At 45.7% G+C, this 27,902-nt stretch overlaps 1 protein-coding gene and 1 long non-coding RNA gene across 6 annotated transcripts; one reads left to right on the forward strand and one right to left on the reverse strand.

Moving 5' to 3' along the window:
• The first annotated feature begins 228 nt into the window (after positions 1–228).
• Positions 229–1,814, forward strand: LOC135508369 (uncharacterized). 4 transcript variants are annotated; one of them, XR_010450788.1, is made up of 5 exons: positions 229–829; positions 955–1,048; positions 1,214–1,412; positions 1,627–1,650; positions 1,714–1,789. It is a non-coding gene; the product is annotated as an uncharacterized LOC135508369 (long non-coding RNA). The 4 variants fall into 4 exon arrangements; XR_010450786.1 differs by lacking the exon at positions 1,627–1,650 and having other exon boundaries at positions 1,738–1,814; XR_010450787.1 differs by lacking the exon at positions 1,714–1,789 and having other exon boundaries at positions 1,627–1,667.
• LOC135508365 (rab3 GTPase-activating protein non-catalytic subunit-like) lies at positions 1,626–27,707 on the reverse strand. Of its 2 annotated transcripts, none has more exons than XM_064928499.1 (34): positions 27,279–27,707; positions 26,083–26,165; positions 25,841–25,961; positions 25,582–25,663; positions 24,850–24,897; positions 24,631–24,706; positions 24,439–24,540; positions 24,218–24,317; positions 20,107–20,205; positions 19,749–19,897; positions 19,205–19,284; positions 18,734–18,823; positions 18,397–18,536; positions 17,814–18,009; positions 17,574–17,717; positions 15,820–15,902; positions 15,643–15,707; positions 15,467–15,557; positions 14,362–14,489; positions 13,976–14,189; positions 13,752–13,849; positions 13,487–13,592; positions 13,199–13,359; positions 12,892–13,066; positions 12,561–12,734; positions 12,366–12,472; positions 8,707–8,773; positions 8,553–8,623; positions 4,950–4,985; positions 4,695–4,841; positions 4,258–4,473; positions 3,700–3,987; positions 2,562–2,726; positions 1,626–1,907 (listed from the first exon to the last, which is right to left on the reverse strand). In XM_064928499.1, exons 1-34 carry the CDS (start codon positions 27,385–27,387, stop codon positions 1,755–1,757), a joined length of 4,164 nt encoding a protein of 1,387 aa, XP_064784571.1. In that variant the 5' UTR covers positions 27,388–27,707; the 3' UTR covers positions 1,626–1,754. The 2 variants fall into 2 exon arrangements, with proteins under 2 accessions (XP_064784571.1, XP_064784572.1); XM_064928500.1 differs by having other exon boundaries at positions 4,767–4,841; positions 27,279–27,706.
• Positions 27,708–27,902: the final 195 nt, after the last annotated feature.

Raw genomic sequence — 27,902 nt, forward strand, 5'->3', positions numbered from 1 at the left:
GCTACCATTTTTGGAAATGACCAGTGTTAACTGTTCTTACCCCAGGCCCAGAGAGAGAGAAACCATGCTGAGCATTACACTTTTTTATTCTGCTGTCTGCCCCCAGTGGGGTCCCTCAGCCAGTGTCTAGATTACAGCTAGTAGTACTGCAGCATGTATCATACATCACTAATCTGAGGGAGGGATGCTTACTGAACAATCATACGGCACACACCCTGCAACCCCCTTTTTAGTGGGTTTTAAAGTATGTTAAAAAGGTAGAGTACAGGGGCTGCTAGGTATAGCTGGGAGACAAAAAGTGACAGGACATATCCAACTCCATCTAGGCCCCCCATATTCCATTCTGAAATACAGACTTGGACATTGATCAACCTAATACAATGTTACTTATTTAAATTGGAGTAAGATGAGTGAGCACTGATTTAAATTGAAAACCCATCCTATCCCCCCCTATCATTTACACTTAATTAGATTCAACCTTTTTCTCAACTGAACACAAGTCTCCCTCTCATAACAGGGTACCTCTGCTTCCTGTACTGTACATGATAGGTAATATACCAGTTCACTACCACTCTCTCACTCCTATATTGGATGCTAGCAAGAAAAGCAAGAACGAAAATGCACAGAAGCCATCTAGTTCCCTCGCTTCTACTCCCTCTCTCTGTCCTCTCTCTGCAGGTCTTCTACTCCCTCTCTCTGCAGGTCTTCTACTCCCTCTCTCTGTCCTCTCTCTGCAGGTCTTCTACTCCCTCTCTCTGCAGGTCTTCTACTCCCTCTCTGTCCTCTCTCTGCAGGTCTTCTACTCCCTCTCTCTGTCCTCTCTCTGCAGGTCTTCTACTCCTGCAGGTCTTCTCTCTCTCTGCAGGTCTTCTCTCTCTGTCCTCTCTCTGTCCTCTCTCTGCAGGTCTTCTACTCCCTCTCTCTGCAGGTCTTCTACTCCCTCTCTCTCTGCAGGTCTTCTACTCCCTCTCTCAGTCCTCTCTCTGCAGGTCTTCTACTCCCTCTCTCTGTCCTCTCTCTGCAGGTCTTCTACTCCCTCTCTCTGCAGGTCTTCTAGTCCTCTCTCTGCAGGTCTTCTACTCCCTCTCTGTCTGCAGGTCTTCTCCCTCTCTCTGTCCTCTCTCTGCAGGTCTCCCCTCTCTCTGCAGGTCTTCTCCCTCTCTCTGTCCTCTCTGCAGGTCTTCTACTCCCTCTCTCAGTCCTCTCTCTGCAGGTCTTCTACTCCCTCTCTCTGTCCTCTCTCTGCAGGTCTTCTACTCCCTCTCTCTGTCCTCTCTCTGCAGGTCTTCTACTCCCTCTCTCTGTCCTCTCTCTGCAGGTCTTCTACTCCCTCTCTCTGCAGGTCTTCTACTCCCTCTCTCTGTCCTCTCTCTGCAGGTCTTCTACTCCCTCTCTCTGTCCTCTCTCTGCAGGTCTTCTACTCCCTGTCCTCTCTGCAGGTCTTCTACTCCCTCTCCTCTGCAGGTCTTCTACTCCCTCTCTGCAGGTCTTCTACTCCCTCTCTCTGTCCTCTCTGCAGGTCTTCTACTCCCTCTCTGTCCTCTCTCTGCAGGTCTTCTACTCCCTCTCTCTCTTCTCTCCTCTGCAGGTCTTCTACTCCCTCTCTGTCCTCTCTCAGGTCTGCAGGTCTTCTACTCCCTCTCTCTGCAGGTCTTCTACTCCCTCTCTGTCCTCTCTCTGCAGGTCTTCTCCCTCTCTCTGTCCTCTCTGCAGGTCTTCTACTCCCTCTCTCTGCAGGTCTTCTACTCCCTCTCTCAGTCCTCTCTCTGCAGGTCCTCCACAGCCTCCAGTAGGTGTAGTGCCAGGCTGTACTGGCCGTGGTTCTCAGGTAGGATCTCTATGAGGCGGCTCACCAGCCTGCTGGTCTGACTCAGGGGCACCGATGGGCATCCCAGCTCACTGGGGTCCTGGGGAAAACACACATACACATGAATAGCATCAGTAGCTCACACAAAACGAGGGGGTTGAATTAGTTACACAAATCAAATTTTATTTGTCACATACACATGGTTAGCAGATGTTAATGCGAGTGTAGCGAAATGCTTGTGCTTCCAGTTCCGACAATGCAGTAATAACCAACAATTCCAAACGAATTTCTTATACACAGTGTAAGGGGATAAAGAATATGTACATAAAGATATGAATGAGTGATGGTGCAGAGCAGCATAGGCAAGATACAGTAGATGGTATCGAGTACAGTATATACATATGAGATGAGTATGTAAACAAAGTGGCATAGTTTAAAGTGGCTAGTGATACATGTATTACATAAGGATGCAGTAGATGAGTACAGTATATACGTATACATATGAGATGAATAATGTAGGGTATGTAAACATTATATTAGGTAGCATTGTTTAAAGTGGCTAGTGATATTTATGATGTTGTTCAGTGGTTATAGGATGACGCCGAAGACTAGCTGGTCTCACCATGGCCTTAAGTGTTATGAAGGTGCCATAAAATGTGGTTATAGTGTGTATTCAGAAGGCTGGTAAATCTCACTATAGGCTTGAGCCAGGTGTTCTACAGTGGTTATAAGGTAACACAGAGGTTGATCTCACCATAGCCTTGAGCCAGGTGCAGAGTGTGGGGGGGAGGCGAGCCAGCAGCTCCATGGCAGGCCGGGTCTGGGTCTGGGTGTGGAGCAGGGAGTAGCTCAGCCTCTGGCCTGTTAGAACCAACAGCTGGGAACCCAACACGTCCTTATCCTCCACCTCAAACATCACCTGACAACACACACCGCAGCCTTCAATGTCATATTTTGTGTGAGTGATCATATTCATTGTGTGTATAAAGTTATTAAATATGACAAGTGACATGAGTGTACGAATATGTACACTCATAGGATAGTTTTAGGTACACCACCCGCTCACGAAAATGGATCTCTCCTACAGACAGTGAGTCACGTAGCCGTGGCTTGTTTTATAAAGCAGACAGACATCGATGCATTCAGTTACTGTTCTATTGAACATTAGAAGGGGGCAAAACCAGTGACCTAAGTGACTGAGTGTGGTATGATCATTGATGCTAGGCACTCCGGATCTAGCATCTCAGAAACAGCCACCCAGGTTTACAAAGAATGGTGAGACTGACATAACATCCAGTCAGCAGCAGTCCTTTGGGAGCAAACAGCTTGTTGATGAGAGAGGTCGAAGGAGAACGGCAAGAACCGTGCAAGCTAACAGGCAAATAACAGTGCTGTACAGAGTGGCATCTCTGAAACGCACAACTCCTCGATCCTTGTCAGGGATGGGTAATTGTAGCAGACGACCACCCTGGGTTCCACTCCTACTAGAGAAAAACAAGAGGGCTCCAGTGAGAACATGGTCACCAACACTGGACAATTAAGGAGTGGAAGAAAATTCCATTTACTTGAGTGGCCTGGTCAGTCCCCAAACCTCAACCCAATAGAGCATCTTTGGGATGAGATGGAACAGGCTGTTCGCAGCATGAATGTACCAACGTCCAATCTGCAGCAACTGCGTGATGCCATCGTGTCAGCATGGACCAAAATCCATGTGGAACATTTCCAACACCTTGAAGAATTCAGGCTGTTCTGGAGGCATAGGGGAGTCCAACCCGGTACTAGATGGGTGTACCTAATACACTCACTGGGGGGTTTATGTTGTATGTGTATCAGTTTCTATCCAGTTACCAGCAGATGTGTATTGAAGGACCTGTTGGTGTATGACTACCTACCTGCTCTGCCCGGGGGTCCAGGCCCTGGTTGTACAGCTCACACACCAGATGTCTGCGCAGGATGTCCGGGTTGACCTGCAGCAGGAGTCCCAGGTCCAGACACAGAGAGGGCCACGTCTTGTCCCCTGACCCAGACCCAGGGCCATCCACCGCCTCCCTCTGGGTCGTCACCCAGCCTGTCAACACCCTGAGCAGGAACTCCTGTCTGAGGGAGACCAGGCCAGGGTCCATGTCTCCACTGGGCATCAGCTGGATGGACGACAGCTCTCTAAAGAAGGCATTCTTACCCTGGAAGAAGGAAAGACTTGCAGTGTATAGTGTAGGTCAGTGTTTCCCAACACTCTCCTCAGGGCCTCCCAGACATTTCAAATGTTTGTTTTAACCCTAAAAACTGGCACACCTAACTCAATTAGTCAACTAATCGAATCAGGTGTGCCAGTTTAGGGTTAAAACAAACGTGTGAAACATCTGGGGAGGCCAGAGGAGAGGGTTGTGAAACACTGCTGGAGGTGTTATGCATGTGTGTACTCTTTGGTTTACACTACGTGTTTGTCTCACCTTGCTGTCGAACAGGCTGAGTGGTTTGACCCTGAGGCTGAAGGTCATAGCAGTGTGGAGTAGAGAGGCCAGGAGATAGTGGTGTTGTACAAGGGGGTAGTGAACTCCCTTCTGCTCCAGGGCTAGCTCTGCTAGGGAGGCAGGACCCTCTGCTCCCCCCCACACCTCCTCCACACACAGCTCTGGAGGAGTCACCTCTTCTACCCCCGAGTCTGCCTGGAGGGGAGAGGGGTTCAGAGTAACCAAGGACCAGCCTCACTTGCCAGTATCACTATTAAAAACCATCCAAAGCGCAGTCTGTCTGTGCAACTACAGATGCTTTAGTTCAAAAATCATTCTTCCAAATCCCCGTGCTGCAGTAATGGTACACTGTGATAAACTCTCTTGCATGGTGACATGCACATATACCCACTTTGCATGCAGCACATGCTTTTTACCTGTGCTGCAACGCAGGGAAACATTTTAATCTGCCCAACTGTATGCATCCATCCATCTTTTTTGATCCGTACCTCCATCAGAATCTGTAGCAGCTGAACACAGGAGCCCAGGAATGATGTCATGGCACAGTCTCCCATTCCCACATCCTGAATACACACACAGACAGACGTTATCTCCACGTCTATTCACAACCAAAACACAACAAGTCCCAATCAGAGAGGTATGTAGCTGTAGGGCTGAATAGGGCAGCTCACCCGTCGACACAGGCGGTCCTTAGGGGCCTTCCCCACCTGTGGAGAGAAAACACAAACAGACGATCAATTGGAGCACTATGAAGAGAATCAGGACACACCGGGGATTGATTTGAATGGTTACGTCCCTACAGAATGTTTGTTTTGTATGTGAGTTCTGATGAACATATTCTGTAGGGATGTAACGATTCACAGATATGCATCGATCCCCGGTTCAAATTTTTAAGATATGACTGAAACGGTCAGAAACTCGATTCAAACGTTACGTATTGCCGGTTCACTAACATGGCTCATATTACTTTATTTCCTCTCCTTCAGTGTCGAGCATTTAACTGTGTTGACAGTCATTGATCAATATCAGTAGCCTCGTCAAAGTGTACATTGCCTAACGAGAGGTCGGCCACCTGTCACCTTCAGCATTCAAATGTTTAAAATGGCTTGCGCAATATTAGGCTTTATTAGTTGAGTGACAAGTTCAACCGATGTAATTTCAAGGTTATTGTTATCAAAGGTGCTGTTGAAAACGGCATTTTACTGGAATAGCCTAAGCTACCGCTGGAGACAATCTCATTTGGATATAGTGGACGAAACTCCACTCCATGAAGGAAGATTGTGATGACTCCACAAACAGTGGAGCAGAGACCTGGGTTTGTGGAACCCAGGACCACCTCCATCGATTCGCCCAAGGTCAATCCTTCAAATGCATGTCATTATCGAACGCTTACCTTCTACCTATGTCTGTCCTCTGTGGTTGTGTGCCTTTGTTTGCTGAAATCCATACATTTTCAATAAATGTTAATCAAATACAACCAGACTTTTTCCTTGTCGAGATTCAATTGGCACATGCGACGAGTTGCCATCTGAGCAACAGCAATGAGCAAACAGTCGGTGGTTGTTTTTGTTGAAAGTTTGAAAAAGTACGGATTCGGCAAAAAAATACATCCAAAAAGCTGTGCTATATATTCATTTTAATGAGGAATATTGATACATTACTAGCTCAAACACTTTGAATCTGTAAAAATGATGAATTAATTAGTGATTTCAGATCAACAGTGGGGAGGAACAAAAAGCAAACATTGACCTCCCCCTTTATCCGATAGTGGGGTGGCAGGTGCCCAGTCACCCTTGTGGCTTAGCCCTACATACACCATACATACTGTACACACCATGTAAAGTGTTGGTCCCATGTTCTAAGAGCTGAAATAAAATATCCTAGATCTTTTTAATACGCACAAAAAGCTTATTTCTCTTAAATGTTGTGCACACATTTGTTTACATCCCTGTTAGTGAGCATTTCCTCTTTGCCAAGATAATCCATCCACTTGACAGGTGTGGCATATCAAGAAGCTGATTAAACAGCATGATCATTACACAGGTGCATCTTGTGCTGGGGACAATAAAAGGCCACTCTAAAATGTGCAGTTGTCACACAATGCAATTGGCATGCTGACTGCAGGAATGTCTGTCCACCAGAAGTTAATGTTAATTTCTCTACCATAAGCCATCTCCAATGTCATTTTAGACAATTTGGTACTGCGTCCAACTGAGCTCACAACCACAGACCACGTGTAACCACGGCAGCCCAGGACCTCTACATCCGGCTTCTTCACCTGCGGGATCGTCTGAGACCAGCCACTCAGACAGCTAATTGAATAATTTCGGCACAAACTGTCAGAAGCAGTCGTCTCAGGGGAGCTCATCTGCGTGCTTGCGTCCTCACCAGGGTCAGTTCGGCGTCGTATCCGACTTCAGTGGACAAATGCAGCACGGCCCCACGCTGAATAGTGTGCGCTTCACGGATTAATCCTGGTTTTAACTGTCAGGGCAAACCGCGTGTATGGTGGTGGAGTTGTGGTATGGGCAGGCATAAGCTACGGACAACGAACACAATTGCATTTTATCGATGGCAATGTGAATGGACAGAGATACCGTGACGAGATTCTGAGGCCCATTGTCGTGCCATTCATCTGCCGCCATCACGTCTCAGCATGAAAATGTACGGCCCCATGTCGCAAGGACCTATACACAATTCCTGGAAGCTGAAAATGTCCCAGTTCTTCCATGGCCTGCATACTCACCAGACATGAGCATGTTTGAGATGCTCTGATTTGACATGTACTACAGCGTGTTCCATTTCCCACCACATTCAAATTTTGCACAGCCATTAAAAGAGTGGGATAACATTCCACAGGCCACAATCAACAGCCTGATCAACTCTATGTGAAGATGTGTTGTGCCACATGAGGCAAATGGTGGTACCGACTGGTTTTCTGATCCACGCCCCTACTTTTTATACAAAAGTATGTGGACACCCCTTCAAATTATTGGAACGGCTATTATTTCAGCCACACCCATTACTGACAGATGTATAAAACCAAGCACACAGCCATACAATCTCCATAGACAAACATTGGCAATAGAAGTGCCTTACTGAAGAGCTCAGTGACTTTCAACGTGACACCGTCATAAGATGCCACCTTTCTAACAAGTCAGTTTGTCAAATTTCTGTCAGCCCAAAGGATGCATCTGGGTTTGGCAGCTGCCAGGAAAACACTACCTGCCCCAATGCATACAGCCAACTATAAAGTTTGGTGGAGGAGGAATAATGGTCTGGGACTATTTTTCATGGTTCATGCTAGGCCCCTTATGTCCAGTGGCATTCTAGACGATTCTGTGCTTCCAACTTTGTGGCAACAGTTTGGGGAAGGGCTTTACTGTTTCAGCATGACAATGTCCCCGTGCAGAAAGCGAAGTCCATACAGAAATGTTTGTCGAGATCGGTGTGGAAGAACTTGACTGGCCTGCACAGAGCCCTGACCTCAACCCCATCAAACACCTTTGGAATGAATTTAAACACTGACTGCGAGCCAGGCCTAATTGCCCAAGACCTGTGCCCGACCTCTAATGCTCGTGGCTGAATGGAAGCAAGTTCCTGCAGAAATGTTCCAACATCTAGTGGAAAGTCCATGTTAATGCCTGTGATTTTGGAATGAGATGTTCGACAAACATGTGTACTTTTGGTCATATAGTGTATCTGTGACAAACAGATGCACAACTGTATTCCCAGTCATGTGAAATCCATAGATTAGAGCCTAATTACTTTTTCAATTTTCCTTTATATGAACTGTAACTCACTAAAATCTTTGTTGCATTTTTCATTTATAGTTTTGTTCAGTGTACATGTACATAATTTACACACACACACACAGAGAGCGAGAAGTCAGCTCAGACAGATATAGCACACAGAGAGAGAGAGAGAGAGAGAGAGAAGTCAGCTCAGGCAGATATAGCACACACACACAGAGAGAGAAAGAATTCAGCTCAGACAGGTATAGCACACACACACGCACACACACACAGAGAAAGAAGTCAGCTCAGACAGATCTAGCTCAGAGTCCTAGCTCTTCAGATCCATCTGCAGATTTTAATTTGTAATGGAAAATGTATGTGTTTATGCAAACCAATGTTAGTGCATCGTATCGAACCGATTCACATCGATTCCTTTCAAACTAAAACGTATCATTCCTGTATCGTATCGGAGCCCGTGCATCTAGATATCGAATCGTGTTGAAAGGGAAAGATGCACATCCCTAATATTCTGCTCACCTTCTCTATAAGGAAAGCAGCAGCTGAGAAACATTTAACGATGAACGTGTTCCACATCATTGAAGAGATGCCTGTAGGAGAAAGAGAGAACCATCTTATAGCACAAACGAAGGGACACACAGTGAATATTGCATAACGTGAAGCATAGTCTCACCCAGCTGGATGTGAGGACTTGAGACTAGCTTCAGATGTTCCACCGCCCAACAAAGATATCTCCCCTCCTACAGAGTGAGAGACAACAAAACATTTGATTGATACTGTATATACTGACAGTTTGAGGTGTACAATCAAATGTTTGGACACACCTACTAATTCCAGGGCTTTTCTTTATTTTGACTATTTTCTACATTGTGGAATAATAGTGAAGACATCAAAACTATGAAATAACACATATGGAATCATGTAGTAACCAAAAACGTTTTAAACTAATCAAAATATATTTTATATTTGAGATTCTTCAAAGTAGCCACCCTTTGCATTCTCTCTATCAGCTTCATGAGGTAGTCACCTGGAATGCATTTCAATTAACCAGTGTGCCTTGTTAAAAGTTAATTTGTGGAATTTCTTTCCTTAATGTGTTTGAGCAAAATCAGTTGTGTTGTGACAAGATAGGGGTGGTATACAGAAGATAGCCATATTTGGTATAAGACCAAGTCCATATTATGACAAGAACAACTCAACGACAGTCCATCATTACTTTAAGACATGAAGTTCAGTCAATGCGGAAAATTTCAAGAACTCAAGTGCAGTCGCAAAAACCACCAAGCGCTATGATGAAACTGGCTCTCATGAAGACCACCACAGGAAAGGAAGTACCAGAGTTACCTCTGCTGCAGAAGATAAGTTCATTAAAATTTCTCTACCTCATATTGCAGCCAAAATAAAAGCAGCAGACACATCTCAACATCAACTGTTCAGAGGAGACTGCGTGATTCAGGCCTTCATGGTTGAATTGCTGCAAAGAAACCATTACTAAAGGACACCAATAAGAAGAAGAGACTTGCTTGGGCCAAGAAACACTAGCAATGGACATTAGACTGGTGGAAATCTGTCCTTTGGTCTGATGAGTCCAAATTTGAGATTTCTGTCTTTTTGAGACGCAGAGTAGGTGAACGGATGTTCTCTTCATGTGTGGTTCCCACCGCGAAGCATGGAGGAGAAGCTGTGATGGTGTGGGGGTGCTTTGCTGGTAACACGGTCTGATTTATTTAGAATTGAAGGCGCAGTTAACCAGCATGGCTATTTTTATTTCACCTTCGTTTAACCAGGTAGGCTAGTTGAGAACAAGTTCTCAATTGCAACTGCGACCTGGCCTAGATAAAGCATAGCAGTTTGAACAGACAACACAGAGTTACACATGGAGTAAACAATAAACAAGTCAATAACACAGTAGAAAAAAAAGAGAGTCTATATACAGTGCCTTGCGAAAATATTCTATATACAGTGCCTTGCGAAAATATTCGGCCCCCTTGAACTTTGCGACCTTTTACCACATTTCAGGCTTCAAACAGATATAAAACTGTATTTTTTTGTGAAGAATCAACAAGTGGGACACAATCATGAAGTGGAACGACATTTATTGGATATTTCAAACTTTTTTAACAAATCAAAAACTGAAAAATTGGGCGTGCAAAATTATTCAGCCCCCACACCATAGTGTCAAACATGTTAATACTTTGTAGCGCAATGATCCAAAACATAAAGCAAAATCCTGGAATTTCAAAAATAAACATATCTGCGATAGAATGGCAGCTGTAAAGTCCAGACCTGAATCCAATCGTATGTCTCTATCAGTTTTGCACATCGAGAGACTGACATTTTTTTTGCCCATTCCTCCTTGCAAAACAGCTCAAGCTCAGTGAGGTTGGATGGAGAGCATTTGTGAACAGCAGAGAACTGGAATTGAAAGGCGGCCAAATGAGGTGTTGGCTTTAGGGATGATCAGTGAGATACACCTGCTGGAGCGCGTGCTACGGGTGGGTGTTGCCATCGTGACCAGTGAAACTACTTCAACAAGACAATGATCCAAAACATAAAGCTGTGGAGATAGCATGGACTTACCTAGCATGGACTTGTAGATGACCTGGAACCAGTGGGTCTGGCGACGAATATGTAGCGAGGGCCAGCCGACTAGAGCATACAGGTCGCAGTGGTGGGTGGTATAAGGTGCTTTAGTGACAAAACGGATGGCACTGTGATAAACTGCATCCAGTTTGCTGAGTAGAGTGTTGGAAGCTATTTTGTAGATGACGTCGCCGAAGTCGAGGATCGGTAGGATAGTCAGTTTTACTAGGGTAATTTTGGCGGCGTGAGTAAAGGAGGCTTTGTTGCGGAATAGAAAGCCGACTCTTGATTTGATTTTCGATTGGAGATGTTTGATATGAGTTTGGAAGGAGAGTTTACAGTCTAGCCAGACACCTAGGTACTTATAGACGTCCTCATATTCAAGGTCGGAACCATCCAGGGTGGTGATACTAGGTCAGGCATGCGGGTGCAGGCAGCGAACGGTTGAAAAGCATGCATTTGGTTTTACTAGCGTTTAAGAGCAGTTGGAGGCCACGGAAGGAGTGTTGTATGGCATTGAAGCTCGTTTGGAGGTTAGATAGCACAGTGTTCAAGGACGGGCCGGAAGTATATAGAATGGTGTCGTCTGCGTAGAGGTGGATCAGGGAATTGCCCGCAGCAAGAGCAACATCATTGATATATACAGAGAAAAGAGTCAGCCCGAGAATATGAACCCTGTGGCACCCCCATAGAGACTGCCATAGGACCGGACAGCATGCCCTCCGATTTGACACACTGCACTCTGTCTGCAAAGTAGTGCAGTGGGCAGCTGGGAGGAGGTGCTCTTGTTCTCCATGGACTTCAGTGTCCCAGAACTTTTTGGAGTTGGAGCTACAGGATGCAAATTTCTGCCTGAAGAAGCTGGCCTTAGCTTTCCTGACTGACTGCGTGTATTGGTTCCTGACTTCCCTGAACAGTTGCATATCGCGGGGACTATTCGATGCTATTGCAGTACGCCACAGGATGTTTTTGTGCTGGTCGAGGGCAGTCAGGTCTGGAGTGAACCAAGGGCTATATCTGTTCTTAGTTCTGCATTTTTTGAACGGAGCATGCTTATCTAAAATGGTGAGGAGGTTACTTTTAAAGAATGACCAGGCATCCTCTCAACTGACGGGCTACCACAACATTCTGCAGCAATACGCCATCCCATCTGGTTTGCGCTCAGTGGGACTATCATTACCCAAAACACACCTCCAGGCTGTGACAGGGCTATTTGACCAAGAAGGAGAGTGATAGAGTGCGGCATCAGATGACCTGGCCTCCACAATCACACAACCTCAACCCAATTGAGATGGTTTTGGATGAGTTGGACCGCAGAGGGAAGGAAAAGCAGCCAACAAGTCCTCAGCATATGTGGGAACTCCTTCAAGACTGTTGGAAAAGCATTCCAGGTGAAGATGGTTGAGAGAATGCCAAGAGTGTGCATAGCTGTCATCAAGGCAAAGGGTGGCTACTTTGAAGAATCTCAAATATACTTTCATTTGTTTAACACTTTTTTGGTTACTACATGATTCCATTTGTGTTATTTCATAGTTTTGACATCTTCACTATTATTCTACAATGTAGAAAAGTCAAAATAAAGAAAACACATTGTTTAAGAAGTGTCCTAACTTTTGACTGGTGCTGTAGATGTGCATGTCTGTGTGTGTAAATGTGAGTGTGTATATAGATATGTATGGATGTCTGTGTGTATAGATGTGAGTGTGTTGGATGTGAAGGTCTGTGTGCCGGTACTGTACGGAGCCCAACCTCTGGGTCTTTGTTCCACTGCACCACGTACTCCCAGCAGCAGTGGGCAAACAGCAGGTCAGGAGAGAGGGAGTCTGGGAAACGCTGACACACAGACACCAGCAGCTCTGGAGGAACACAGGAACACACATAACAACAACAAATACACTTCCCTATGGAGGAATCAGGTTAGTGACCACAGGAGTACACACTCACCTGCTGCCCTGTTGAAGGCTGCATCCTCCTGGCTCTTTTCTCCCTTCCCCTGCTCTGGTTGGGAGGACTGTTCCGTGCTCTCGGCCTCCCCCCTCCTCTGCAGCATGTCCTTAAGCTGCTCAGGGGCCAAGTCCTGCCTGAACACCCACTTAGCCACGCTGTCTGCTATACCACCTGAGAGAGGACGAAGGGGAGAGATAGAGCGTAGGTAATCACTGATCTACTGTATATGTGATTGTATTGTATCACTCTCACCAATCCCAACCCTCTCAGATCTGAGATTCCTTCAGAGATTATGGACTTTCTATTTCTTATAGTACGTATCCAGTACCTCGGCCCCCCTCCAGCAGGGTTTTGACTGAGCAGTGTGGTGTGGCGCTCCCTGGTGTTCCCTGAGGAGGAGGCACACACAGCAGTGTCTGCAGGGACAACACGTCCTCCAGCTGTCTCACACACACCGCCCACTGCTCCAGCTCCAACGACACCGCCTCCCACTCCGACTGGAACTGATACACACACACACACACACACACACAGAGTCAGTGACAAAGCACACATACCAGTGTGTGTGTGCTAGGGTGTGTGTGTTCACGCTCTTCTTTGCCAGAGCCAGGTGATTATATGTGTGTGTGTGTGACCTTGGTTTCAGCCAGGATGGTGATGTTAGCTTTAGCAGCGCGGTGAGCCACTATTGCAGCCAACAGGGCGGCAGCAGAACTGTGGGACTGGACACACGCAGACCGCACCTGCTGCCACCAGGGGGAGACACACTGCATGTCCCACGACTCCTCCACCGCACCTAGGGAGAGGAGGAACACAGCCGTCTACAGAAGTCAATGGGAGTCTAGCCACATACCATCTAACCACAAGCTAACTCAATGTCATCACAGCACAGACCACATTGGAAATAAGCTGTGCTCACACACCTTTCATGGAGCTGAGGGCAGTGAGCAGCGTGTGTAGGTGTCTGACGGCCTCTGTTTTTTTCAATACTTCCTTCTCTCTGTGCAGCCATACACTCAGCAGCAGAGACTGAGGGAAAACACACACGGACAGACAAGATGGATGAGTAACATTTCATTCTATTTCAAACAGTCCATTCTTCCTCCCATACCCAAATCCTCCCTTTCTAGAATCGGCTTCCTCTTATTCCTCCACCACCTCTTCACCCTCTCTCCCGCCTCTCCTCACCAGTAGTTGCTGTGGGCTGATGCCGGTCTTCTGCAGTGTGTTACAGACTTTCTGTAGAGGGCTCTCTCCTGTCAGACAGCCCCAGAACAGAAAGCTCCCTACAGGGGAAAAACACACACACACACACACACAAACTAACCTCTAATACACATATGTAATAGTGTGTGTCTGTGCGCGTCTTTGTGTCGTGTGTGTGTGTGTGTGTGTGTGCGTTTTCATTCTACCAAGCTGTGTCCAGTCTGCGTTGGACCCTGGCAACACTCTGATCTCCTCTCCCTCACACTCCATCTGGGACAGGAAGCTCCGGACAGGAAGTGATGCGTCGGGGGAGTCCAGGGCGAAAGAGACAGAGGGGCGGGAGCCGGATGTGAGCTCTGCGTAGCGCTGCAGGGTAGGGGAGACACGGGCCAGCTCCTCCTCTATACCTGCAACCTCCGCCTGGAAAGGAAGAGGTGGATGTGGAACAAGAGAAAATAGAAGAGTGGTTCTAGATTCCAAATTGGTGAGTGTTGCTCACAACTCAGCAACGGCCTGCCGTTTACTGCTCTGAATGTAGCTAGTTAATTCAGTGTCAGACTGCTGTACAACCAGTAGTGTCTGTTGTACTCACAGGTTCAGTGTGTGTGTCTGTGGTGGCCTCCCCAGTAGAGTGGAGCTGTTGGATGTCTGTGTAGAGCTGCAGCAGTTTCAGCTGGGAGGAACACAACTGGAACAACCCTTCATCTACCGCCTCAGGGTCTGCAGGGACAGAGCACACGGGCATTAACCCACACACACAGACATTAACCCACACACACGGCATTAACCCACACACACGGGCATTAACCCACACACACGGGCATTAACCCACACACACGGGCATTAACCCACACACACGGGCATTAACCCACACACACGGGCATTAACCCACACACACGGGCATTAACCCACACACGGGCCACACACACGGGCACACACGGGCATTAACCCACACACATTAACACACACACGGGCCACACACACGGGCATTAACCCACACACACGGGCATTAACCCACACACACGGGCATTAACCCACACACACGGGCCACACACACGGGCATTAACCCACACACACGGGCATTAACCCACACACACGGGCATTAACCCACACACACGGGCATTAACCCACACACACGGGCATTAACCCACACACGGGCATTAACCCACACACACGGGCGGGCATTAACCCACACACGGGCATTAACCCACACACACGGGTCACACACACACACACGGGCATTAACCCATTAACACACACACGGGCATTAACCCACACACGGGCACACACAAGGGCATTAACCCACACACACGGGCATTAACCCACACACACGGGCATTAACCCACACACACACACACGGGCATTAACCCACACACACGGGCATTAACCCACACAATCGTGTCTCACCCCCGGGCCACACACACGGGCATTAACCCACACACACGGGCATTAACCCACACACACGGGCATTAACCCACACACACGGGCATTAACCCACACACACGGGCATTAACCCACACACACGGGCATTAACCCACACACACAGGCATTAACCCACACACACAGGCATTAACCCACACACACAGGCATTAACCCACACACACAGACATTAACCCACACACACAGACATTAAGACACCTATTTGTACACGGTTTAATAATATTCAACCTCAGTACATATCCAGAAATACACAGTACCTTGCCCTTTGAGACTGGCCAGTAAGACTCGGGTGATGTTGGTCAGACAGGAGACTGGAGCATTCTTATTGGCTAGCAAAGACTCCAGGGCCTAAAGGACAGAGAGCAGTAAGTAGTAGTACTGACCCCACTATGTATGTATGTGTGTGTGTGTGTGTGTGTGTGTGTGTGTTGACCTGTTTCTTAACGGCAGGGTGTTTGATGTCCAGCAGTACACTCTGGGCCTCGCTCTCCAGGATATCTGTAGAGAGGAGGTCAAATGTAAGAAAGAGCTCTTCTGGTTTGCCCTGTTCAAATACTTCCGTGAAGGGTATCCTCCCATCTTTAATTTCCCCCCTCCATCTCTGTCGTACCTGGTTCCACCTCTCTGCTCTTCAGTAGTGTGGTCAGTCTCTTCAGCAGGTGCATGTCTTTCGCCCTCTCACTCTTCTTATCACTGATAGGGAACATAATCATTATGTCCCTATACACAGGCTGTATATGGTGCATTCGGAAAGTATTCAGACCCCTTGACTTTTTCCACATTTTGTTACGTTACAGCCTTATTCTAAAATTCATGAAATAAGGATTTTTATTTATCAATCTATACATAATGACGTAGTGAAAACAGGTTTTTAGAAATGTTTGCAAATGTATAAAAAATAAACTGAAATACCTTATTTACATAAGTATTCAGACCCTTTGCTGTGAGACTCGAAATTGAGCTCAGGTGCATCCTGTTCCCATTGATCATCCTTGAGATGTTTCTACAACTTGGAGTCCACCTGGGGTAAATTCAATTGATTGGACAAGATTTGAAAAGGCACACACCTGTCTATATCAAGGTCCCACAGTTGACAGTGCATGTCAGAGCAAAAACTATGCCATGAGGTCGAAGGAATTGTCCGTAGAGCTCCGAGACAGGATTGTGTCGAGGCACAGATTTGGGGAAGGGCACCAAAAAATGTCTGCAGCATTAAAGGTCCCCAAGAACAAAGTGGTCTCCATCATTCTTAAATGGAAGAGGTTTGGAAACACCTAGACTCTTCCTAGAGTTGGCCGCCCGGGCAAACTGAGCAATCGGTGGAGAAGAGCCTTGGTCAGGGTGGTGACCAAGAAAGGTCCATCTGACAGGGCTCCAGAGTTCATCTGTGGAGGTGGGAGAACCTTCCAGAAGGACAACCATCTCTGCAGTACTCCACTAAATCAGGCCTTTATGGTAGAATGGCCAGACAGAAGCCACTCCTCAGTGAAAGGCACATGACAGCCCGTATGGATTTGCCAAAAGACACTTAAAGGACTCTCAGACCATGAGAAACAAGATTCTCTGGTCTGATGAAACCAAGATTGAACTCTTTGGCCTGAATGCCAAGTGTTACATCTGGAGAAAACCTGGCACCATCCCTACAGTGAAGCATGGTGGTGGCAGCATTATGCTGTGGGGAGGTTTTTCAGTGACAGGGACTGGGAGACTAGTCAGGATCGAGGCAAAGATGAACGGAGCAAAGTACAGAGAGATCCTTGATGAAAACCTGCTCCAGAGTGCTGAGGACCTCATACTGGGCAAAGGTTCACCTTCCAACAGTACAAGGACCCTAAGAACACAGCCAAGACAATGCAGGAGAGGCTTCGGGACAGGTCTCTGAATGTCCTAGAGTGGCCCAGCCCGGGCAGGAACCCGATCTAACATCTCTGGAGAGACCTGAACATAGCTGCGCAGCAACGCTCCCCATCCAACCTTGAGAGGATGAGAGGATCTGCAGAGAAGGATGAGAGAAACTCCCCAAATACAGGTGTGCCAAGCTTGTAGCGTCATACCCCCAAAAAACTTGTCTGTAATTGCTGCCAAAGGTGCTTCAACAAAGTACTGAGTAAAGTGTCTGAATACTTATGTAAATGTGATATTTCAGCTTTTTATTTGTAATAAATTTGCAAAAATTTAAAAAACGATTTTATTCATTTTAGAATAGGGTTGTAATGTAACAAAATGTGGTAAAAGTCAAGGAGTCTGAATACTTTTCGAATGCACTATATATGTGGAATCTTTCACAATACAAGAATTGTACTCCTGATATTTCCCAAAATGTCCCAACTGTACTACGGAGTGTGTGTTAGCGTGAAATGTCACCTGAGGGCCAGATGGAAGGGGACAGTGACAGTGCGTAGCGCTCCAGTAACAGGGTCAAACAGACACACCTGTTGTGTGTGGAGCAACCAGCCCTGACTAGTCACACTGTTCACCCCCATCAGCCGGTAGCCTGCATACAGCAACCTGACACATACACACATAGGAGAGAAGGAAATGATTACTGGTTAAAGTAGTTCAAATGCTTTAGAAACATATGATTAGAACTGTGTGTGTGTGTACCTGCAGTGTTTCCCTACAGTGAAGGCTCCTACTCTGGGCCCCTGCTGTGTGCCCCACACCTCCAGGATGCCTCTCCTGGGTGCATAGATGACCAGGAACTGGGCGTGGCGCCGAGGGAGGGGCGCAGAGGGTGAGGACTCGCGCTCGCCCCGCCCCTCAGACACCTGTACCCAACCCAGCTGGGCATCCCGGTATCCTGGGAAAACACAGAAATAGGTTATTATAACTAGATTAATAAGTAGGGCCTTTTTCCAAGTCAAACACTAGACCCTACGCAACATTAGCTGTCTTTATACTAAACCAGATAATTCATTTGCTGATGAGTTGAGCTGTGATGATACCAGTATTGCAATATTTTTTCCATGGCAAAAATGAAAACAAGAATCAGACCAAACTCTTTGGTCCTTTAAAAACCTGCTCTATGTTGAATATTGTGTACTATAGCTTGGAAATAAATTAATGTGACTCTGGATGACATCATAATGATGTTTGTTTTCATATTTTGTTTTCTTGCCACGATACTAATGATACTGATATCGTTCCGGCCCTACTGTTGAGTGTTGAAGGGAGAATTCTCTTTCACCCTTCCACATGCGGATAGCTATGCCTCTCCCCACGTCAAGCAGCGTGACCCTGCCGAAGTCGTCCGTGACCCCAGCCAGAGTGTTACAGGGGGACAGACAGATGAACTCCCCGTGGCGCCGCGAGTCTGGGAGACCAAACCTGAGGGCGGGACACGAGAGGGAGGAAGGAGTTTGGGCTAGGCAATCAGTTAAGTGAGAAATGTAAAAAAAATAAAAAGGCTAATTGATTCATGTTAAAGTTAATAAAAAGATAACTTGGCAATTTGACTGCGTAGATTGCATGTGCAGCACAAACAGTTCCCTAGTTCTTCTGACAAAAGGGATGGTGTTGGTCACCTGACTGCCATGGGCGTGGCCGGCTCCACCTTGGGCTTCTGTTTCTGAGTTGGCTCCTCCTCACTCTGTTTCTTCCAGCCCAGCCACCCACTGACGAGAGAGCGAAAGAGATCAATGGGAAAGAAAGGCAAGATAGGAGAGAGAGAGAAGGAAAGGGGAGAGAAAGAGTGCAGAGAGAAAGAAGCCATGCAGAAGACAGACAGACGGAGAAGAGGGAGAGGACATACAGAGTTATAATTAATTAGTTGTCAGGGAAGAGAGACTATATATCAGTGTATTGATGTTGCTGCTTTGTGTCCTGTGTGGCTGTATCAGAGGTAGCATGGCTCAGTGAAGGCCCCAGCCATATCAACACACCCACACACAGCACCACAGGGAATACTCACCATGATTAAAGGGAGCAGGAGGCCAAGATACTGACAACCGGGAAAAGACTCATACATACAATCACCAAGAAAAACACACACGCACCTGGCGGCGCTGAACAAGGCCGATGTGAGTTTGCTCGCCACAGCCAGAGCCACATGGGAGAGGAGAGGCTGGGAGCTACCCTGGAGAGAGATAAAAAAACAATCTTTTATGACTGGACATTTTCGTGCTGATTTGGTGGAAATCTCCGCTCTGTTTACAGCAGGGGTGGGAAAAATAAGGCAATCCAGTCGGCGGGAGATTTGAGTAAAAAACATTTTTTGGGGTTGGGGGGGTAAACTATTTTAGGTTAAAATAACACTACAGGCTAGATAGAAAGTATGTAGAAATTATAATGGACCTTTATAAATGTTCAAATAACTGCCCTTTTTCAAAATAACGTCCCTCTGAATTTAGAAATCCTGATGTGGCCCACGAGCCAAAATTATTGCCCATCTCTGCTCAAGAGGGAATAGAAATGACAAAAATCACTGCTACTGGTCTGAACTAATGCCGACTGTGCCTACTTCTTAAAGAGTCACTACCAATCTCTCAAGGAGATAAATAGACAGGCATGAGGTGAAGAAAAAGATGGACAAACACACACCTCAATGGCATAGTAGAAGCCTGTGTAGGGTCCTCCCCCCACAGTTATGTACTGACTCATGGCGGGGGGGCTACCCTTCACAGAGGCATGGAAACCCCCCAGGATAGACGCATTCTTCATCTGGTCAAACACACACAGCGTCATTATACCTGACAAGGGAGGGAGGGGCGGAGAGAGAGAGTACCGTCATAATGGAGAACATAGCTACACTTTCACTGTCTGTCAACCAGAATCCATGATCTTCTCCAACTTCTGCTCACCATGCACCTGTCCAACACCCTGTCCTCCTGCCCCTCTCCCTCCAGCCCCCCCATCCAATCCCTGTGCCCATCCACCCCTCCCTCCTCGACTCTCTCACCCACGCTGCTGTGGTCTACGATGGTGTCCATATCCTGTAGACCCCACTTCTTATAGGCCAGAGGAGGAGGATGGACCACCTCACTGCCTGCTGCCGCTGCTGAGGGGGCGAGTAGGGAGAGAGAGAGGTAAAGACACAGAAAGTTAGGAATAATGAGTAAGAGAAGGGGTTTGGAGAAAGAGGTTAAGGAAGTGAGGGTTGCCAGAGAAAGAGGAGATGAAGGAAAGAGTTGAGTAAATGGTGTGGAATGACTAAATCACCTCAAGCCACAATACACAAAATATACCCCCCAAAATACTACATGTACTACCCTAAGTGTCAAATACTAGCTTTTGTGCGGGTGTCAGTACCTGCATCCTTTCTGGCGAACTCTGTCAACCCAGCCAGCAAATAGAGAACATGGTTCTATTAAACATCATGTAACCTTTATAGCACAATTACTATGGTACTGCAACTAGTTTTACAACTACGAACACTAACCTACAGCGCTGTGAAAAAGTCTTTCCTCCTTGCTAATTTTCTCTACTGTTGCATTTTTTTATACTGAATGTTATCAGATCTTTAACCAAAACCTAATTTTAGATAAAGGGAACCTGAGTGTACAAATAACACAACAATGACGTACATATTTTATAAACAAAGTTATGCAACACGCAATGCCCCTGTGTGTAATTGCCTTACACTCAATAACTGTTTGTGCCACCTTTAGCTGCAATGACTCCAACCAAACGGTTCCTGTAGTTGTTGATCAGTCTCTCATGTCACTGTGAAGGAATTCTGGCCCAGTCTTCCATGCATAACTGCTTTAACTCAGTGACATATGTGGGTTTTCAATAATAAACTGCTCGTTTCAAGTCCTACCACAACATCTCAATAGGGATTAGGTCTAGACTGACTATGCTATTCCAAATGTGTTGCTTTTTAAACATGTTCATGTAGACTTGAATGTGTGTTTTGGATCATTGTCTTGCTGAATGACCCAGCTGCGCTTCAACTTACAGACGGATGGCCTGACATTCTCCTGTAGAATTCTCTGATACAGAGCAGAATTCATGGTTCCTTCTATTCAGGCAAGTTGTCCAGGTCCTAAGGTAGCAAAGCATCCTCAAACCATCACACTACCACCACCATGATTTACCGTTGGTATGGCAACACAGTGCCATCACTAACACAGAGAGGCTGCTGCCGACATACAGACTTGAAATCATTGGCCACTTTAATAAATGGATCACTAGTCACTTTAATAATGCCACTTTTATAATGTTTACATATCTTGCATTACTCATCTCATATGTATATACTGTATTTTATACCATCTATTGCATCTTAGCCTATGCCACCCTGTCATTGCTCATCCATATATTTACACTTGTACTTATTCCATTCCTTTACTTAGATTTGTGTGTACAGGTAATTGTTGCGGAATTGTTAGATTACTTGTTAGATATTGCTGCACTGTCGTAACTAATTGTGGAATGCAGTTTTTGGTTTTCGCCAGACATAATGGGACCCATCTCATCCAAAAAGTTGACTCAAGTTTGCCAAAAAGCACCTGGAAACACCTGGATGATCATCAAAACTCTAGGATGAATGATCTATGGACAGTAAAAAGTATATGTTTTTGGAAGACATGGGTCCCATTATGCCTGGCGAAAGCCAAACACTGCATTCCACAGTAGAAACCTGATACCAATGGTCAAGAATACATTCTGCTCTGTATCAGAGAATTCTATAGGAGAATGTCAGCCTATCTGTCTGTGAGCTGAAGCTGAAGTGCAGCTGGGTCATGCAGCAAGACAATGATCCAAAACACACAGTCAAGTCTACATGAAAATTATTAAAAAGTAACAATTTTAATGTTTTGAAATGGCTTAGTCAAAGTCCAGACTAGAGGTCGACCGATTATGATTTTTCAACACCGATACCGATTATTGGATGACCAAAAAAAAGACGATACCGATTAAACGGACGATTTAAAAAAAAATGTATTTGTTATAATGACAATTACAATAATACTGAATGAATACTTATTTTAACTTAATATAATACATCAATAAACATCGATTTAGCCTCAAATAAATAATGAAACATGTTCAATTTGGTTTAAAAAATGCAAAAACAAAGTATTGGAGAAGTAAAAGTGCAATATGTGCCATGTAAAAAAGCTAACGTTTCAGTTCCTTGCTCAGAACATGAGAACATATGAAAGTTGGTGGTTCCTTTTAACATGACTTCAATATTCCAAGGTAAGAGGTTTTAGGTTGTAGTTAATATAGTATTTATAGGACTATTTCTCTCTATACCATTTGTATTTCATATTCCTTTGACTATTGGATGTTCTTATAGGCACTATAGTATTGCTAGTGTAACAGTATAGCTTCCGTCCCTCTCCTCGACCCTACCTGGGCTCGAACCAGGAACACATCGACAACAGCCACACTCCAAGCAGCGTTACCCATCGCTCCACAAAAGCCGCGAACCCTTGCAGAGCAAGGGGAACAGCTACTCCAAGTCTCAGACCGAGTGACGTTTGAAACGCTATTAGCGCGCACCCCGCTAACAAGCTAGCCATTTCACATTGGTTACACCAGACATTGGGCTGATAGGTTTGAAGTCATAAACAGCTCTGTGCTTGTGAAGAGCTGCTGGCAAAACGCACTAAAGTGCTGTTTGAATGAATGCTTACGAGCCTGCTGGTGCCTACCATCGCTCAGTCAGACTGCTCTATCAAATCATAGACTTAATTACAACATAACACACAGAAATATGAGCATTTGGTAATTAATATGGTCAAATCCGGAAACTATAATTTTGAAAACAAAATGTTTACTATTTCAATGAAATACGGGACCGTTCGGTATTTTATCTAACGGGTGGCATCCATCAGTCTAAATATTCCTGTTACATTGCACAACCTTCAATGTTATGTCATAATTACGTAAAATTCTGTCAAATTAGTTCGTAACAAGCCAGGCGGCCCAAACTGTTGCATATACCCTGACTCTGCGTGCAATGAACGCAAGAGAAGTGACACAATTCCACCTGATTAATATTGCCTGCTAACCTGGATTTCTTTTAGCTAAATATGCAAGTAAAAAAATATATACTTCTGTGTATTGATTTTAAGAAAGGCATTGGTGTTTATGGTTAGGTACAGTCGTCCAATGATTGTGCTTTTTTCGCAAATGCGCTTTTGTTAAATCATCCCCCAGCGTTGCATCGATTATATGCAACGCAGGACACGCTAGATAAATGAGTAATACAATCAACCATGTGTAGTTATAACTAGTGATTATGATTGATTGTTTTTTATAAGATAAGTGTAATGCTAGCTCGCAACATATCTTGGCTTCTACTGCATTCATGTAACAGGCAGGCTCCTCATGGAGTGCAATGAGAGGCAGGTGGTTAGAGCGTTGGACTAGTTAACTGTAAGGTTGCAAGATTGGATCCCCTGAGCTGACGAGGTGAAAATCTGTCGTTCTTCCCCTGAACAAGGCAGTTAAACCACCGTTCCTAGGCCAGCATTGAAAACAAGAATGTGTATTATAAACATTATATATATATAAACATTATATATTATAAACATATATATATATATAAATATAAACATATATATATATATATATATATATATATATATATTATAAACATTATTATATATATATATATACAGATTTCACATGAACACACACACACAATATATAGACCTAATCCCAAATTAGATGTTGTGGCACTTTAAACTAGCAGAAAATTAATCCACAGCAAACATTTATCCACAGCAATGTGATGATATACACACACACACACACACCAGTTATATATACACACACACCACACACATAACTTTGTTAATTAAATAAATACACAACACCACACTCAGGTTCCCTTTATCTAATATTAGGTTATGGTTGAAGATCTGACAACATTCAGTATCAAAGATTATTTATTTTTTTTAATCGAGAAAATTATTTCTAATTTGCTGTCAAAAAGGGGAAAACCCTTTTTGACAGCACTGTACCTCTACTGCTACTACAGTACCTCGACAGACACAAAACACACAGACAGAGCAGTACCTCGACAGACACAAAACACACACACAGAGCAGTACCTCGAGCCACCTGGTTTCTGCAGGCGCGTAGAGACTGAAAGAGACTGAAGCCATCAATAGTGACCAGGGCTGCTGGGTAAAGAATGCTCAGCTCCTCATGCTAAGAGAGAGAGAGAGAGAGTGAGAGACCGAGAAATTCATAAATACAAAGTGTTATCAAAAGAACCTTGATACCCAGGCCCAGACAGCTGTCAGTGTTTTGGTGTGTGCTACAGCCGTACCTGCTCGGTGACACCAGGGTGGCGGGGGATCTCGTAAGTGCGACACTTGAGCCTCAGGACAGGATCCTCATTCAACAGCTGAGCTAGGAGTAGGACCCCACTCTGACAAAAACACACAAAACACCACTGTTAGAATAACATTACCACACCAGCCAGATTTCCAGGTAACAAGTCAATACTGCTGTACTGCACCTCTGTGTAGAAGCGAACATAACCAGATGAGAATCCCACTACAATACAAGTCCAGTCTGGCCGACCTGTGGAACTCCTGAACACACACACACACACAGACAGAGTTAATACTTATCATTCGAACACAAACCTACATAAACATTGATATCTACACACAAGTGATCAGACATGGAGAATGGACACACACACGGACAGTGTCGGACACACTAGATGGCTTACCTTTTTTGGCTGGCCAGAGGTATACAGATGACACTGCTCACACTCTCCCTGTAAAGAGGCAGGCATGCACACACACACACACAGTCGATATGTATACTTTTACAATGTAAGTAATAATGAACTTGCCATGTCAATAAAGTCAATTGAATTGAATCTGGAATCTAATCTTGACTTCTTTTTGTGTCCTTTCCTCTCCTCACATTCTCTCAGTCTAACCCCCTCTCTCATTCATTCACCCTTATGTTCTCTCCCCCCTCCTCCTCCGTTCTCTCCCCCCTCCTCCTCCGTTCTCTCACCCCTCCTCCTCCGTTCTCTCACCCCTCCTCCTCCGTTCTCTCACCCCTCCTCCTCCATTCTCTCACCCCTCCTCCTCCATTCTCTCACCCCTCCTCCTCCATTCTCTCACCCCTCCTCCTCCGTTCTCTCACCCCCCCTCCGTTCTCTTCCCCCCCTCCTCAGTTCTCTCACCCCTCCTCTTCCGTTCTCTCACCCCTCCTCCTCCGTTCTCTCACCCCTCCTCCTCCGTTCTCTCACCCCTCCTCCTCCGTTCTCTCACCCCTCCTCCTCCGTTCTCTCACCCCTCCTCCTCCGTTCTCTCACCCTCCTCCTCCGTTCTCTCACCCCCTCCCTCAGTTCTCTCACCCCCTCCTCAGTTCTCTTCCCCCCCCTCCTCCCCCCTCCTTCTGTTCTCTCCAACCCCTCCTCCCCCCATTCTCCCCCCCGTTCTCTCACCCCTCCTCTGTGCTGAGAGTTCCACTCCAGGACACAGCCAGGGTCATCTCCTCTCGGCCGCCATCATCTGTCCGCCACTTCGCTGCAAGAAAGAGGAGACAATGTCAACACACACCCCGCCAACAGCAGTGTATGTGTCATTGGGGAGATGGTTATGTATTTGAGGACATTGACTTTGTTTCATGTAGCTTTAATAAGGGTAGGGTAGAGAGCATTTGTGTGTACATTAACATGCGTGTCTGTGATTTGGGACACATACCTGAGAGAAACACAGCCTTGTGGTCTTTGGCAACGACCATCAGGTCTGAGCAGGGAGACAGAGAAACCACACAGTCCTGCAGCCAGGGGGCACTCCCTGCAGCACTGTCCTCCTCCACCCCCTAAGGAACACAACAACAGGACCAAACCTTATAGATCACAGAGGGCAATGGAAGGGTGCTGTCTGATTTAGGCTAGTCTTAGTTAAAGAAGATAAATAGTGTAGGAGACAGACAAACTGACCGTGGTGGTGCCACTGCCATCTTCTTTGGCCTCAGGGTTATCCCATGACCCCCAGTCTGAGTCGTCCCAGGCCAGCTCATTCTCTGAGCGAGAGTGATCAATCACAACTATTAGGTGGTGCAATCCAGAGTCAATTGTCAGTTAAAATGTTAGTGGTTCTTTGTAACTCAGCTGGTAGAGCATGGTGCTTTTTATGCCAGGGCAGTGGGTTTGATTCCTGGGACCACCCATAAGTAAAATGTATGCACACATGACTAAGTCACTTTGGATAAAAGTGCTGCTAAATGGCATATATTATTATTATTATAATAGTTAGGCTATAAAGCTGAACATTTATTAAAATCAGGTGATGCATGATACACACACATCTTTGGACTGGCAGGGGCAAACTAACAAAGAAGGCGGAGAGAAAGCTGAGCATCAAGGACAAGAGACCTCCCCCGACCCAAAGAGAGAAGGGATGAAGTTGGAGATGCTATAAATATCAGTAAGTGGGGGAAGGAAAGAGATTGACAGAACTCGCATTGACAGTGGGACTCCTGTTGACATAGTCTGACTGCAACATCCATGTACAATGGCTCAGGGCTGTGAGTATGTGTATGTATGCTTATGTGTGCGAGTGTGTGTCTTCCTTTGTCCAGCATCATGCGGTAATCTGTTCAAGCGCCCTCCTGTAGGATGACTCATATGACAAAGGGCAAATCCCCCCTCCTTCCTCCCTCTTTCCATCTTCATCTGCCTCCCGCTGATACTGCAGCTCTCCAGGTCTCACCTGCACAACACCTTGCGCTCATCAACTGCTATAATCTCTAATTCTATTATTCATGATGTGACAGGTCAAAGATTTAAAGAGACATAGGAATACGTGCATTCTTTACACTCCCTGGTATTTGTAGCACTTAGATTACTGGAACAAAATGTGCGACTTGAGTTGTCAGATTCTGCAGGCATGAGATGACAAGTGACGTAGCCCATAGAACAAATTACAGTCTCATTTCAACTGGATTGTCAACAACAAGTTGTGCAATTTGTGAACCATTATTTGGTCTCAATTTTTTTACACACACACTTTATACAAGTCTATAGCGAATTTTGCTGTTTGTATACCTCGTCTCTTTTTTTCAAAGCAATCAAACAAGTTGGTCATAACCAGCAATTTAGCTCGCCCAGAGCTGAGCGTTAGCTAGTTAACTTACCTGTTTTCTTGTCCCCCAAAGAAGGATTGTTTTGCTGGTTCTGGAACAAGAACTCCCGGACTGCTTTGAGTTCTTGGACCCGGCAGAACTCGAACAGGCAGCAGGACATTTCGACCCGTCCCGACGAGGCAGAGGGGATACAGGGAATTAGCCAGCTAAGCTAACGTTAGCTGGCAGCTGCAGTCCAACGGGGAAACAACAACGTTGCAGTATGATGAAGTTAGCGCTAATCAAGAAGACAAGACTCCTCAGGGATCCTTTGCGTTGAAATATGTATCGTTTCCATGAATGTTAGTAAACAAATACATGTACAAGGTGTTGCTGTCAGTGGATTTCGTTAATATTTGCACCGTTTCAACCCTTTACTTCAAGTGTTTGGTGATGACCAATGACTGACTGTATTGTGATGACACATCGCTAACCATAAAATACAATCTCGAGGCACTTTTACAGAGACGATTTCGTGTACGTCGCCCTCTATGGCTCAGGAAGGCAGGTTCAACAAATACAATTGAGCTTTGTTCAAGGTCAGCAAAGGTTGACAATTCAACACAGCAAAAAACGCCTACCCTTCAGGCTTGAATCGATAATTACATTGGTGCTAGTAAAATAATAATATGTGAA

This window comes from Oncorhynchus masou, chromosome 21, assembly GCF_036934945.1.
Source record: "Oncorhynchus masou masou isolate Uvic2021 chromosome 21, UVic_Omas_1.1, whole genome shotgun sequence".
Classification (NCBI taxonomy): domain Eukaryota; kingdom Metazoa; phylum Chordata; class Actinopteri; order Salmoniformes; family Salmonidae; genus Oncorhynchus; species Oncorhynchus masou.